At 35.1% G+C, this 16,259-nt stretch overlaps 1 protein-coding gene across 1 annotated transcript; it reads right to left on the bottom strand.

Moving 5' to 3' along the window:
• Nucleotides 1-377: 377 nt before the first annotated feature.
• On the bottom strand, nt 378-7,421 carry LOC129788663 (uncharacterized). The gene is made up of 3 exons (XM_055824896.1): nt 7,273-7,421; nt 1,737-2,316; nt 378-748 (listed from the first exon to the last, which is right to left on the bottom strand). The coding sequence occupies exons 1-3, from the start codon at nt 7,279-7,281 to the stop codon at nt 582-584; spliced, it is 756 nt and encodes a 251-aa protein (XP_055680871.1). The 5' UTR covers nt 7,282-7,421; the 3' UTR covers nt 378-581.
• Between the last annotated feature and the right edge of the window lie 8,838 nt (nt 7,422-16,259).

Here is a 16,259-nt window from a genome sequence, read left to right as displayed (position 1 = left end):
GGTAGTGCTGGGGAGGTACCTAAAACGTTAATGTAGAATGCAACGCCAATGTTGAACTTCTTGTGGGTTTACCTTGAGTGGGAGCAGCAGTAGTTTAGCCACTTTGTTCCTCCTGGAATTTATTCTTCTTTACCAATGCGAATGAATTGAAAATTTTCAATTTATTGTCTATTATTATTCTGCAATTTATCATATCTCAATCGCAAAAGCATCAAAATATCTCTTACCATCGTCAGAATAAAAATAACCATTTTACACACATCATTGAAACTTTTGCGTCACTCCTATGAGCTTCCTGATTGATTTCTCCCGAATACACGGGAGGGCCTTCAAGTTGATATTCACACAGCTTTATTTAGTGAGAAGCTACAACACTCTTTTGCAAGACTGCGAAAGTCAATCGCCTCAAGGATTTCTTTTTATTGTTTCTTTACAAATTTCTTTCACAAAACACTCAAAAAATGTCTGATGAACTATCGACTAGTTTTATAATTTAAGCTTCTTAATGATGATTATGAGTTTTCTTACAAAGTAAAAAAAAAGTAAATGTGAATGTTTTCCTTTTAAAGGTGCTTCCTGCATCATCGGTCATTGTGACCGAATGTTAGGGGTCCTGGCACTTGGAAACGTTTAGCTTGTGGCGGAACTAGGGAGTCAAAGTACTGCTTCTGACTTATGTAGCCCAGAGAACCGCTGCCAAGGAAGAAGACACCATTTGCAAGCCTGATGTAGCCTAATGAGCCGGAGCCTTTTTTTGGGGAAAGAGAAGATTTGAAGGTAAGAGATTTAAAAGAAAAAGTCAATCATAACGCGTCCAGTTATAAGAGTTGGTGTCCCACATCGTTTTTATCCTGAAGGAATAGTTCTAGAGGTTTCTGATATTCTAGAAAGTTGTAGAGTTTTGCAAAACCTTTAATTTGATACAGAGTTGTGCAAAATCGGACAAGCAGGACAGGAGATATGGCTCTTAGAACTTTTCAAATTCAAGAATTTTTCAAATGGCTTTATCTTCTAAACGGCGACATAGATTTTCTTCATTTTCGGGCTGGTGAAAGATATTGAGTCAGGCTACAACATATCAAAATTTAAAAGATTTGCCTAATGAGAATTCGGAGATATTGCCCCTTAAAGATAGGCAATTTTTGTTTTTGATTTTAGCGCCTCTTGCGGATGTTTTTGGAACTTGGAATGTTCTAGTCAGTTATAGGGCTTCTCAATGCCTTTCATTTGAACCTAAGTTGGTCAAAATCGGTCAAGCCGTTCTCAAGTTATATAAAAAAAACACTTTTTGCTTTAGGCCGCCATATTTGCTAAACCGCTTGACCGATTTTCAAGTATGAATTATCGATGAAAATGTTTCACTGAGCTCTACAATATACTAAAATTTTAGACCTCTAGCTGTAAGGGAAGTGGTTGACGGTAGTTCAAAATGGCGGACGGCGGCCATCTTGGATTTTGAAAATACGAAAAAATGAAATTTTACACCCACATTTCTCTATAAAACTTCAAACCCGAAGTCTCTATCTGTTACCGTTCTTGAGCTATAAGACAAAGTTTGGGCGACCGGCCGGCCTGCCGGATCAAAAATTTTCCACCACCATTTTTGGAATGTGGGTTGTCTGAAACGTGCTCATACCAAGTTTGAGCCCGATCTGAGGTGGTGGGTTTTTCCGACGATTACAATACTTGGTGTTGGCCACGAAGTGGAACACCAACTAATAAATTAAGGTTCTTACCCAGAGCAATTGGACCGTGATTCTTGTGCAAATGAGATGGTTTGAAGGGGTGATCAACAATGAGATCTCCGTTGACCAAATAGGGTATCTGATTGGCATATCTTGCAGGGAGTTGTGCTAGGGGGTTAAGGCCAAGAGTGTTTGCTTCTATGGGTGCAGGGTAGTCGAGGATTTCCTCTCGGACGAGATATTGCTTCAACAATCGTCCATCATGGTGGTAGTACTCCTCATCCTCTATACTGTTCGATGATGGTGTTATAAGAGGTGGTGGGAAGTAGAGGCTCCCTGGAGCTGTAGGTGGTGCCGGTGGAAGGTAGCCGTTGATGTTCTGCTGAAGATGCCCAAATTGGTTGTAGTGATCATTGAAGTTATTCGTGTAGATGGCAACTGGAAGGGGTTTCTCAATCAACGCCGGTAGAGCCCGGTGAGTTTTATAGGAAGTCGGTGTAACAGGTGGGAATCCTTCATTAGCAAGGAAGTGTAGTGTCCTCTTGTGCGGTGTAGCCGGTGTTACGAGGACAGCTGATTGAATGCTTAGGAGGAAGATGAAGAGACAGAAGAAGAGTGGGAAGTGTAGTGTCTGCAAAGTACAAGAAAAAAAGAAGCAAAAATTACACCCAATACATCATACATAATTTCCCTTTCGGCATCACGAGTCCATCTAGCTGGACCACTTAAGCTAAGACCGTCGATGTCTATCATTCAGTTGAAATATCAGTTTTTTCTTGCATCTTTCGCACCAGTTAGTGCAACAAACGAGATGTTATATCAAATAAGAAATGATTATGCATTTCACTCTATGCTCTCTACAATGTTGGCTTGGTAGGTGACATAAATTGAAAAACGCACATATAAGAAAAACACGCAGCGGAGAAAGAAATTTAAATAAGATCAGACATAGATGAATCATAAAATACGTTTTTGCCCACATTTAATGGATTATCATTCATATAAAATAATTTTCTCCATCCACCATTCACTTAGCGCTGACCAAAATATTTTTATATACAGAAACATTGAGAAAGAGATGTTGATGAGATATTATGCAAGACCTATTGCACTTATTTGGAGCAAAATATTCACCTTGATCAATTGTCTTCTTTTCCCGAGTCGTTAAAAAGTTTATGGCGGTTTTTTTGTGATACTAATTTGATATTTTTTTTATTACTTATTGCCCTTGTGTTGAATTATTTATTTAGTTTTTTTGTCAAATAGTAAATTACAGGCAATTAGGGAAAGTTGTTTTACATGATTTTTGAAATGTGATACCTAAATAACTTTTATTTATGGTTGTATGTTTAAAAGGGCGTTTAAAGGTATTTATAATGTAATAAATATCATAGAAAAAACATTAGAGAGAAGGAGAAATAAATGGAACCTAACTTGATAAAAAAAAGCCTAAAATCATAAAAAAAAAATTATGATTTTTTTTTAAATTTAAAATTATTCAAAAAAAAAACTGAAAATAGAAAATACAACATTTTCCTACTCTCTTAAAAAAACTTTTAAAACTTTTCCAATGAATTGATTCGTGTTGCTAAATCATTAGCTTTAGAAAACTTCTAGATTACTAATTTTACAACCAGATAATACTTAGAATTGTAGGTAATAAATTACGGCAAGGCGTACAATTAGCACAAACCAATAAAAAAAAAGAAATCAATCATAATTTAAATTGAATATTAATTTAAAATCGCGTTATGAAACTGAGAAATGCTAAAAAGATTAACAAAAGAAGCAAACTTTTGCATAGACAAGCATTGTATTTAATAGATAATAATCAAAATACAAATAATAAGAAAAAAAGTCAGGAGAAAGAAAGAAAAATTTGCAAGTGAAAAAATTAGCCAGAGGATAAACTTGATAAGATTGTGGCTATGTAATGAAGAAATTGCTTGAATTCTTTGCAAAATATCATATCGTATAGGCAGATCAATGTGCCAAGATTGCGCATAACTCTCCATGTGCGGCATATATTTGCAAATTGATCACAATCAATCACTCGCACTTTTGCGCGCCCGAGAGAGACTATAAATCTCTCCACATAGTGATTCGATATTAATAACCATGGAGCGTGGAGATGAAAACATTAGAGAAATGCGGGGCAAAAGATTTGGAGGCACAACAGAAAAAAAAATTGACGAGAATTATTTTTCAAGTTGCGCGCCAAATTGGTACTTTCAACTCCTACTCAACTCACTCCTTTGATGGCCATATTGGGCGGAATGAAAATTTTGCGTGCGAAATGATGCAAAAGCTCTTGTGTGGCGCGTTTTGCGAATGTGCATCGCATTGGGGGACCCGGCGGGCTGCTCTTGTGCCCCAGAGGCGGAAAGTGAGAGTGTGCCGCGATGTGGACAGAGGTGAGGGAACTCTCGGTGTTGTGTTTACTGTCGGAAGAATCACACGGTGCCCCAATTAGGGTGACTTATTGATTTAATTTAATTTTTTGAGATTTCTTTGCTCAATGATTTTTTCTTTAGTTCTTTCCACCTCTGTGAATTAATTAAGAATTAATTAGAATTAACGAGCAGTATTAGATCAAAAATGTTTTTTTTTACACGACGTGTAATAAATAGTCAGTGGTCTCGAAAATTTTTCACCCGGCTGGACCATAGTGTAAAAAATATTTTAAAAAACTCACATAAAATATTTAAAGATTTTTCTTGGATACAAAAACAATTTTATGATCGTATGAATTAATTATTAAAACTATTTTTTTTTTACAAGAAAATGTAAATTAATTTTTAAACAGACATCTAGCAGAGTCCACGGTGTATATCATAAACTTTTTTCTATATGTGCTTCTTTGAGAGGAGTGTTAGACAAAATTGCCAACGGCATTTACACGCCACACGTACGTAATATTCAATTAATTTGCATAATGGGAGCAACAGAAAGATGTTTGAGGGTAATTTTGCATAATGCGAGATATTGTTCAATTGCACAGATGATTGGGGAGACACGATGGTGGTTTCTGTGTTATATACCTACTTCTGCACCCAAATAATTACCACTGCCGTCGATTAAGAGAACCCAGCAATCACACAAAGAGGAGCAATTGATCTCTATTAATTTCCCTTCAAATAGCAATCAATTGCAATTTTTCACCTCTCCGCCCTCTCTATTTGCATTGGACGCACACACGAGATCAATGGGAATTTATTGACTTCTTTTACATTTATGTTGGTATATGAGAATCAAATGGACAAATTTGAAATTATTGAGTACATTCACTTTATTTATAGGCTACAGGCGTATTATTTACATTTTTGATCTCCTCAGGTGTCTGCCCTTTTGTCCGCGCATTCGATCGCGCAGGCACAGCCCCGATTTTTTCCTCCGCAACAAGAATGATTGCCCTATATGTGCACAAGAAGACTCATTCACATGCACGCGGGGTTATTGTCACGATTCCAAAGAAATCTGCATCTTCTATGGCCTGGCCGGAATTGAGGCAGTTGGTCAATATATAATCCAGGAAATAATACAAAATTTCTCACTCAAATGATGTCAATACACGAAAGAATTCACACGCAAAATTGCATTTTGATCCATTTTTTTTTAAACAGAAAGAAAATAATATAAATTCAGTTAAATTGTCCGCCTCTTTGCTTTTGATGGTTTGCGGCAATTAAAAGTTATTTCTTTTTCTCACGTGCTCTAGCATAGAGGAAGGAAACACGAAGCTAATGGTCATTTACATGCGAAAAGATTGTGTTAACACTTTTATGATTATATTGCAAAATTGACGAGAATTTTTCTGGTTGAAAAATATTTTCTTTCGGGGGGAAATTTCGGGGATAACTTTGGGGGGTATTTGTGAAATAATTGAGCAAATTTCAATGTAATTTTGCGCTAAAAGGAAGCAGATTAAAGAGAAACTTTGCAATTATTTCAAAATAAAAATTATCAATGAAAAATCTTTGTGGAATGTTTTTTTTAGAGAGGAGAGAGAGAGCTTTGAGCAAGGCTTTGAAAGCTCAAAGGCAAGGAAATTTATATGTACATTTTCTTAGAGCTTTCCATCTTCAAAAATTTTCCAAATTACATAAAGTTCATTATAGATAAAAAATTTTTCATTTAAATTTAAAATTATTTATATGAAAAATTTCTCTTTGGAAAATGATAAGGAAAATTAATAAAAAAAACACATATTGAACTCAATGAAAAACATACGGAGGCTCAAAAGCTTTCGAAACTTAATTTACAGTCTAAAAATTTAAATATATGAGGCTTAAAATCTTCTGGGAAAATTTAATTTATATTTGATCTCTTCCAAAAATCCTAAATATTTTCCTACACTTTTATCAATTATTAAAGCTCAAAAGCTCAGGGAATCAGTATTGAAAAAATAAATTCGTCAAACTTTAAAACTTATCAATTTAGTAAAACAGGAATAAATTGAACTAAAAGAATTATTAAATTGATTTTCAATTGCTTAACCCTTTGAGGATAATAAAGACGTTTTAAAATGTTCACAATCAGTCACAAAATAAATACAAAAATACGTCCCGATAATTCTTGGACATTTTCCAACAGCAAAAAAAAAAAAACATTTTCAACGTCTCAAAATATCTTTGAGTCAAAGAAATTCAAGAAAATTATTTTTAATTAATTTTCTCAGTGTTTTGCTGTCCTTAAGGGGTTAAGATCTCACTGTAAAAGTTCACAGTAATTTTCACATTTCATTCTCAACTTCATTGATGATTTATTTCACAAATTTCGTTCACTTTTTCCCCACATCACGCTCCTCCGCAAACATTCCTTGCAAGGCTTTTCCAAATCACTTGAGGCAATCAAAAATATCTACATAGGCATGTAATGTATTCCATAAGAGGTCTCCTAGAGCACATTTGTCACAGACGATGGCATATTCCGCGCACCACAGAATTGATGTGATCACACACAAAAAAATAATTCTCAGGAGTGTTTATGTAGAAAATGTGATTCACGATTAAAATTCACATAAATTCTATGAAGGATCGTGTCTCACGTGTTGTGTGAAAAATATTCAAAGTGCGGCATTATTGACGAATCGCCAACAAATTGCTCTGTTGGTGTTTTATTGTTGAAAATATCATTTTGTACATACATACATACATAAATATTAAAATTACAAGAGTGACGATATAATCGGAAAATACCAAATCGGTATTCTGACTGTGAGACATTTTACTACTTGCGATCGAGAGATTCGTTTATAGGCGAAGGTGCAGCTAAAAAGAGATTTGATTTGAGAGAAGGTGCCCGTTTGCGAAATTTCAATTTTCTTCACTTCCCCGCGCAGCACAAAAGGCCATTCTCCATTGAAAAAGTGTCACGATGCGGGGTATCTTCTTTAAGCAAAAGTGAACACAGCACATAAACTTCACAGATTTTTCCACTTGATTGAGATTTTCACTCTATTCTTCACATTAATCCACAAACAGGTGTTCATGATCTGAATTTTTCACGTAACTTTTGCCGGACATTCTAGTACTATATACATACATATATTGCTGGTAACATTTTGGTAAGTGAAAGAAATTTTTACCACAAACATGATGGAAGTGACGAAGTGAGGTGGAATGTGTGTGAGCTCGTATGTGAGGGTCGGATAGGTGAAGCACTCGGTGTGTTTAGTTCTGCACTAAGAGATTTTGCCCGTTCAATTTTGTTTATATAGTGCGCTTCTGGATCCTCGCCAGCACATGGCGGGGATTGAAAAGCACACCGCGCTTCCACGGTGAGCTTCCAACAAACGTATAGAAAAACCTCCCATTTGCTCAACGAAAGAGCTTTTCAACTTTGCCCCCCAAGTTCAATTCACTCGATGTTTTTTTTTTCGGTGGATGGTTGATGATGACTTTCAGCATGTACTTTGGGCCATTAATGCATGACCTTCACTTTCCTTGTGAAGCCCTTCATTTAGCCTCGTGGAAATTTTCTGCAATTTCAGATTGTTCTTTGCATTGCAAACAAAAAAAAACTCGAAGACTTTTCGCACATTTTTCGCGCCATTCTCTTTCAGTTCTCAGTGTCAAAGATGGGCTTCTTAAATCAAAGTCAAGATATTTAAATTATGGAAAATGGCAAAGAGCATTTTTGCTCTAATTTTTAAGTTAAGAAACTCTGGAGATTAATTCATTTTAAGGAACAGATTAAGGAATATAAAAAAATGGGGATGAATGAACAGCGTTTTTTTTTAGATTAATGTTAAGAAGTAAATTCAAAGCTAAATTATAAAGTAATTAGGAGCTGAAATAAGACTTTTTAGACTAGTTTTAACACCCATTTTTAGCTGAAAAGTGTCGTAAAATCTAGTCTAATTTTATACCGGAAATTGCCTCTAATTTTGTTCTCATTTTCGAAATCTATAACTTTTTAGATTGAGTCTAAATAAATTTAAATAAGATTTAGACCTGATTTAAGATTAAACCTGACATAAAACTAATCTAGATTTGATTTGAATTAGGTCTGACTTATATTTAATTTTGGCCTGATTTAAGCCTAACTTTTACTTGACTTAAGTCTGACTTAGGTCAGACTTAGGCTTCATCTAGGTTTGTTTGAACCTGAACTAGGCACAGACTTAAACCTGATTTATGCTTGTCTTAACCTTTGGAATGCGGAGGCCTTGGTAGTTACGTAGAATGCGAAGGTGGGGTCGTTGAACGACCCCAAAAAGAAGGCCAATTATCTCCCAAACTATACAACCTGGAGTTGTCGGGTTAGTGCCTATAGATTCCTTATATAGTCCTCTTGCACTCTGCACCACAAATTCGCCGCCCTAAAATACTTAGAAGGAGATATTAGGGAAAAACATTTTTCAATCATTTTTCACAATTTCTTTTTGAGAAATTTGCCAAGAAACTGCAATTTTTTTTCACTCTTCCCCACATTCCCCTAACTTCCCGCAAAGTGATAAATGGCAATATTTCTCGAATATTCTTTATTGTTTTGCACATTTACATGCTTCTAATTATGTTTTATGTTGTTTATGCTCTAAAAAATTTTCCGCAGCATGACCGTTACACCAATTTTTGAATTCCCTTCTTCTACATTTTCCTTAATAACTTTTCTTGTGGTGGTCGGATTGAGCTGAAATTTTTACACAACCTCCTCAGATAACCAAAGAACTTATTTCCAAAAGATGGGAATGATATCTTATATATTTATGGAGATATAACACGAAATATAGCGCTGGGGTCGTTCAACGACCCCGCTCCGCATTCCAAGGGTTAAGTCTGTTTTAGGCCAAACTTAGGCCTGATCTAGGTTTGTTTCAGACCTGGTTTAAGTCTGAATTAGAACTGATTTATGCCTTTCTGGGAAAATCTTTTTCAGGAATAAGAAAATTATTTAGTTGTCTTTTAGCCCTTTTTTTAGGAACGTCTTAAAGATGTTGCCTAATGTATTTACGTCTTTGAATGAGATCAAGACGAGAATAAAAATGAATAGATTCCTCTGCTGAATGATCTCTTCAGAGAATTCGAAACTTTTATTCCAAGATCATGAATTAAGGCCTAAAATGCATTTTCATTTTAACTTTCATAATCCATGAAAAAGATTTCTTAATTATATCCCAATTTTAGAGAGAAAAAAATATGAAAAGAATAAGATTAGTAATAAAAATCAAAATAAAGGAAATCAGAGATATTTTTATTTTATTTTTGAAACGTTACCTGAGAGAGCTTTTAAGAAATATTGAGCCTTCTAATTGAACTCTTTCAAACTACAATTAAGAAAAAAAAAAGAACAACAAACTCATGAAGATTGTGTGAGGTCACGTGGAACAAAGGAAAATCAATAATATTTAAGTGTTTATCTCCTTAGGAAATTATAACAATTGTCGTTTGATTTTATTGTGTGAATTGCATGAAACTGTAACACTCACGTTAATGATGCCTAATTTCAGATCATGGTCATGATCATTTAATGTTGCTGCTATATAGTGTCTTTTATGTAACAATGAAAAATGCGACAGTGTGGAAGGAAAGACAATCTCATGGATGAATTATTTTGCAGTTTTTGATTTTTTTCGGTGTGATTGAATGTGGAACGGTGGTATATGATTTCTTCCTGTTTCTCTTTAAAATTTCCCAGTCTTCCCTTTGGCGACTGCCCCAAACGAGAGTTGAGTTATCCAACGACAATATGTACTAATTGATCCCCTCGCTGTCGTTGCTCTAGGCATGCAATTGGGGTTCATTTGAGACATTTCTCCCTCTAGTAAAGCTATGGCAAAATTATCTTGCAAAGTGTGCCGCATATTATGAATGAAAGTGCCAAAGAGTGCGAGATTTCAATTGATCTCATACATAGCATATGTAGGCACAATTCATACAATCATGTGTATTGAACCTCGAGGGGGCATTGCGAAGAATTTCCCCTTCGCACCATGAGAAATGATCTCTTATGTCAATTTCATCAAAATCCATAAGGCAAATAAGTGCACAAATTTAGTCATTGTTGATATTAATAGCATATCGCGATATATTTTCATATCATTTCGCTCCAGGCGGCATCGAACCCCAACGCCCTGCGTCTCTCTCTCTCAAGTGTTCATGTCGCCTAAATGGAAGTATTACGAGTGCAATTTTATGCAGATTTAGATCTCTTTGCTCACTCTCTTTCATACAAAATATAATATAATAATAATAATATCCGTGATCTGTTGACGAGTCACAAGAGTGAGAGCGATAATATACAAGGTATATATGTAGGTATGTACCTCAAGAAAGGCCATTGAGGAGATTACTTCAACAAAAGAGATCCCTGCATAACAAATGGTTGGTATTTTCTTTTGCACCGCACAAACAATTGGCCCTGTTTCACGCTGTTGTCTTTCCTTCCACAGCATAATAGCGACAAAATGTGCAAAATCGTCATTTTATCTCATGAGCAGAGGCGAGATCACTGGGTGTGTGACAATTTATTGTCATGTGTCTTGTAATTATCTCTCCTCATGGATGCTTTATTCATTCCTCCGGCATCATCACATATTGCGAGATGGTCTCTTATAAGCTCTTTTTATTTATACTCTAACTATACCACATAGATGAAGCCAAAGACGTGGTAGAAGTAGAAAGAAAGAAAAAAAAGCCAACAAGACAGAGAGAAATTATATCTAATCCGTGCAATAGCAATTTAGAGACATTCTCTGGCGGCATCGGTTATTTAATGTATATCATTCTTGAATTAGAGGACGTTATGCAATTAAAAATCTGCGTTCGCGGTTTTCATAATTTAAACCACATTGGAAGACAAATTCCTGTGCGTCATCGTGTCAGACAAGGGGCACCACTTTCTCAAGTGCGTGGTAAATTGACTCACAGACCTGCTCATGGGATGGATAATTCATTGAGATCACGCTTCAGCAGCTTTGTGGGAACTTTAGGTGGTAAAGAAGCTATAAAACTAATGGAGAGTTTCTCAGAAGAGATGCTCAATGAGAGATGATTGGAAAGTACAAAGGAAATTGACAGGAAATTGTTGTATGACCGATAGGAAATACTCAGGATTTGCAAGAAGATTTAAGCATTTAATCGTTAACGTTTGAGCAGTGGAGACGCCGGGTTATAGATAGCACAAGCTTCTTTCAAAGGCAAATAAACTTCTTGTTTAAAACAAAATATATAGAAATAGCAGTGGAGGCGCCTGGTAGGCAAAGATTTTCTTCTTTACTGCAAATTATCAATTAAAAAACTTACAATGGAGGCGCCTGGTAAATACAAATCTTCTTCATTATTATAAAATCAATAGAATGATAAGCAATGGAGGCGCCTGGTGGACACAGAAGTCTTTTATTATTACAAAAATTGAAGAATTAGCAATGGAGGCGTCTGGTAGACAAAGATTTTCTTCTTTTATTGTAAATTAATTGAGGAGTTAGCAATGGAGGCGCCTGGTAGCAAAGATCTTCTTCTTTACTGCAAATTATCAATTAAAAATTGACAACGGTGGCGCCTGGTGGACACAGAACTACTTCTTTACTACAAAATCAATTAAAGAACCAAAATTGTGGCAAATTTTCCCAACTCTTCTCAATGATTTTAAAGTCTTTAAGCATAAAATTCACAGAGAAAAAAAACCTACACAACTAAACCTTAAAAAAAAGTCCGATTGAATGGTTTAATAAATCATACCGAATATAGTAAAATATATCGTTATCAATGCAATAGATTGAGGTCACGTAGTGTCCATTTGAGAAGCTCAAAAGTTATGGAGTTTGTGTGACAATTGTTGGGCCTTTAATCGTACACAGAGATCTCCAACATAATCACTTTCACTGGCGCAAGGTTGCCGCATGAGCAGGTAGTCTCTCGTTTGCATTATCCGCACCCTTGCTGTGTCTTTAATTGAGTTGCTGCTGATTTTGCGGAGTGTATTAAAAGGGATCTGCGACATGCTTTTTAGTGCCTACACTTAATACCGCGCCACACAACCTCTCTAACTAATGGTGAGATCTCTCTCGCATAAGTTTTGTACCCACATTTAATTCCCTTGGGGCTTTTTTTTCCACGCAGGTGATATAAGAACGTGATTGTGACCCAGTTGCCTATGCGGCAGAAGATGGGGATCACCTTTCAAGGACTTAAAAATCTCATCATCATCCATCCCATTCTAAATGAAAATACCCTAATTAGTCTGCAAAGTTTAGCGGTGATGTTTATTTCCCGCCAGAAGAACTTTTTTTTCCACAACAAAACTAAATTGATTAATTTTTATTTGGCAGCACTGCGGCACAATTTAAATCTCAATTAAATGGCATAAAAAAGTCATTTCGTCACTTTAGCGACGGACTGGTGTGAATGAGTTTCTTCCACATGTTGCTCATTTAGTTTTTTTCCTCAATTGGCTCCAAAATCATAAAGAATTTAATTGTCGTTTTGTGCAAATGGATGCAATACGGATTGAAACGCGCGAAATTTATTTAAATGGCAAGTTTAATTGAGATTTTTAATGGTTTTTTACTAAGCTTACCATAAAATATTTGTTTACCTACCAAGCTTTTTTTCTAAGCTTTTTTCTCTCTCATTTAGACTATTTTTAAGAACAAATGACCTGCAAGTTGATTTTCATCGAAAGATTGCATTTTAAGGCACATTTTTGCGTAACATCATTTTCGAGAGATTAATTTCTCAGCTCAATTTAGTTTCTGCAAAGTTTTGATTTATTCAACTATCGTGCGCGCTTTTCCCAACATAACTTTGGAGCAGTGACACCTTGTACGCTTCAAGACGTTTCAGAATATTTTTTGAAGATTTATCAGTTGAATGAATTATTAAAAATTGCAAAAAACGAGAAAAACATTTTAAAATATTTTTTAAAGAAAATATTTCGCGTTATAGTTAGTTAAAGTCTAAAGTTTTGAAATTTTTTAACAGAAAATTAGTTCTGAACGCAACAGAAATATTTTTTTTTATCGCTTTTACAATAAATACCTAAGTAAAAATTCTAGTAACAGCAAAACTTGACGTGGTTAATTTTGTCCATTGATTGTAAGAAAATAATGTCATGTATGTCTTTTTGAGTCTTATGTGTTATATTGTTGTAGGCCCTGAGGAAGGACTAAAATAGTCCGAAACGTTGGCCAGAAATAAAAATTAATTAGCCGAGAATAAGACCGAAAATTCGTTTTTTAAAAAATCCCATACAGCAAAAATAGAATTTTTTTCCTATGATGTAGAATAGTACTTTATTCAAACAAATCTTACACAAATGTCCAAATTTCGTTTTGAACGTAATAGAACTCTCATCTACAAATTCTATTTGAAGGTAAATCAAATTAAAACAAATAATAAGAAGAATCTATAGCTCAAGCAAGAGCTTTAATTGGCTAATAAATAAGGGTTTAAGATAAGATAATCCCGAAATTGATTTATATGAATCTTTCACTCGTCTTTTAGCAATGCGAAAAATGTTTCTGTGTGTATAATCCAATATTAATTAGAACTGAATTAAAATCCTAATCTCATCATGTCTTTGTATGCTGCGGTAGTCACTGCTCCCCATGCTATTCTCCTATACTCCCCATATGTGCTTAGAGAGGTATAAATTGCAAATGAAAGCGAGAGTATGAGCCCACCTGAAATGACATTAATACTCTTTGCCGCGAAGAGGTGAGCAAAAAATGGCTTGATAGGTGCAAAAAAAGAAAACAAATAAAATACACGATGTTACAATTTTGAGATTTTATTTTTGTCCCACTTAATCGAAATTGAAAGGAGCATAATGTTCATTTTAGGCGATTGTTACAAAAAGACTCGTTTTATTTCTTCAAATATTGGCTGAACAACTTTTTTTCTTCTTACTTCGCACCATAAGACGTCTGATCCAAATGGAAGAAAAAAAAATTGAATAAATAAAATGTATTGAAATGACCTACGATATTGTGTGGCCAATACAATTAAATTGCAATTGAGAAGAGGAGAAAAAAACTAATATGGGGAAAATGTTTGTTTACCCGGCTTGGAAGAGAGAGAGATGGAGAATAAACCATAAAGTTCAATGTGCTGTGCGTGATTGTGGTCAAAGGGACATGAAGCATTATGTGGATTGCGCAACTTTGGCTGAGTCGCCAGGTTGGCAAACCATTCCACACAATTATTGGTGTGTAGTGCATAAAATATGACACGAACTTTATGCCAGAATGTCCGCAATGTTCGACACATGTTAAAGGGCTTGGCGGTGACTTTTTTTTCTCTCTTGTTCTTTAAATAAATCTCTTTCCTCAAAAGTAAATCGCGAACCAAAGAATTGCTCGTGCATGTGAGGTCGCTGTAAGAATTTGAATGAGATTCCCCAACACTCCCAATCACTTTAAATGCGTGATTTTTCATCTCACCAAGGTTGTTGAGCTCCTATTGTACATAGCACAATGTGACTCCCATTTAAAGGGTCAATCATAATGCATCGATTGTAATTTATGTGGAATTTTAAAGAGTCGGCATCGCAACATAAGGGTTCCTTCACGATGATCTAATTTATATATACACCATAGTGGCACACTTGCTGTGGAATAATTTCAACTATGTAATAAATTATTTAGGCACATGCAAAAACATATGAATATTTTGTAAACTGTTTGCTTTTAATTCATAAATGTCTCGACACGTTTTATGGAAATATGATCAAAGACTTGTGTTGATGAATTGTGGGAAATTACAATTCACACAGAAAGAAAAAGAATAACTTTTTTTTTTAATTTTCTTCTCTTTGTAATTCCAAAATGATTTTTAAATAAACACTGAAAGTTTCCTTGTGGAAATTTTCCGCCCATTTGAGCCCTAATGAAAATGACTTAAATATATAGCAAAGAAGTGGATTACTTTGAGGCGGAGAAAGATTAATTACAATGTATTAAATGTTTAAAATTGTTATGATTAACCCGTACCATGAGAGATCACTATATTATATTTACTTCTCGGCCTCTTCGCGACTGCAAAAGTCACCAACTTTGCTGCACACGCGATTGCTGGACGCTTTTAATGGAAAACACCATCGGTCAATCAGTCCCTGATATCTCTTGCTGTGACTCTTGTACACCCCATGCTACTTACATAACTTTGTACATATATACGCCGAGTACAGCCCAGAAGAGACATGCTGTCTTTTCCTACCAATTTCATCGCGCTCGGCCACCGGCAAATGGGACGCAGCTTTATGATAAAAAAAAAATAAAGAAGTTGGACGAAAAACGAAGAAAAGTTGAAAATAAATCAACGACGTTATAGAAACTAGATCGCGCACAAGCCTAAAAGCTCAATGGTTGAGGAAAACTGCGCTTTCACATGAGACTTTTTAGTAACTTCATATTTTCGATCAATAAATCTGCGCTAAATTCATTTATATGTGCGGAATTTTATATACCCCAGCACTCTCCCGTGTGTCTCTGCGGACAATTTCTTTTAATGGAGTCGCAAGAAAATGCAATTGGCAAAGTCATTAAATTGGACTCTATTTAGTGTATTGATTATCGCGCCAACATTCCCTATTAATTGGGTGGACTCTGCACTAAAATATGATAAATTAGATTTCTCAGTTGGATAGGTTCTTTCCACTGTGAAGAATTGAAGTTTTTCTTACTTATTTTAGGGGCTTTCAAGTTCTATTTTTGAATGTCTATTTTATGTGCTTGTTTTGAAAAGAAAAATAGATTTTTACCCCTTGAGTATTGATAATCTCTTTCCAATAATCACCACTGAAGGATAAAACATGGAAATTTAAGCTATTTCCTAACAGGACGAATGGAAGAATCCTTAACCATAGGCGAGACTTAAAATATCATATTTCCTAGCTAGATAGAACAAGATGATCTGAGAAAGAGTTGTAGGGCAGTAAATTTCCTAAAGAAATGAGCTAAACATTTCGCTTTATCCATTTGGGAAATATGATATTTTGAGCTTTTCCTAAACCTTTAAATGACTTTTTTAACCCCGGTCTCCCCTATAGCAGAAAAATTAATTTTTAGTCAATTCCCGTTCAAAGCGTTGAATCATTTCAATTCCGCAAAATATTCCAAAGCGAGAAGAACTT

This window comes from Lutzomyia longipalpis, chromosome 2 (genome assembly GCF_024334085.1).
Source record: "Lutzomyia longipalpis isolate SR_M1_2022 chromosome 2, ASM2433408v1".
NCBI classification, from domain to species: Eukaryota; Metazoa; Arthropoda; class Insecta; order Diptera; family Psychodidae; genus Lutzomyia; species Lutzomyia longipalpis.
The sequence above is the reverse complement of the archived record's forward strand: the minus strand, read 5'-3'. Positions and strand labels throughout refer to the sequence as shown.

What these genes read in the sequence shown, in the direction of transcription:
- LOC129788663 (XM_055824896.1), bottom strand. An exon ending in TCACGGTCCAATTGCTCTGG is followed by an intron (nt 749 to 1,736) that starts GTAAGAACCTTA and finishes CCCCAAAAAAAG; the next exon opens with GCTCCGGCTCATTAGGCTAC.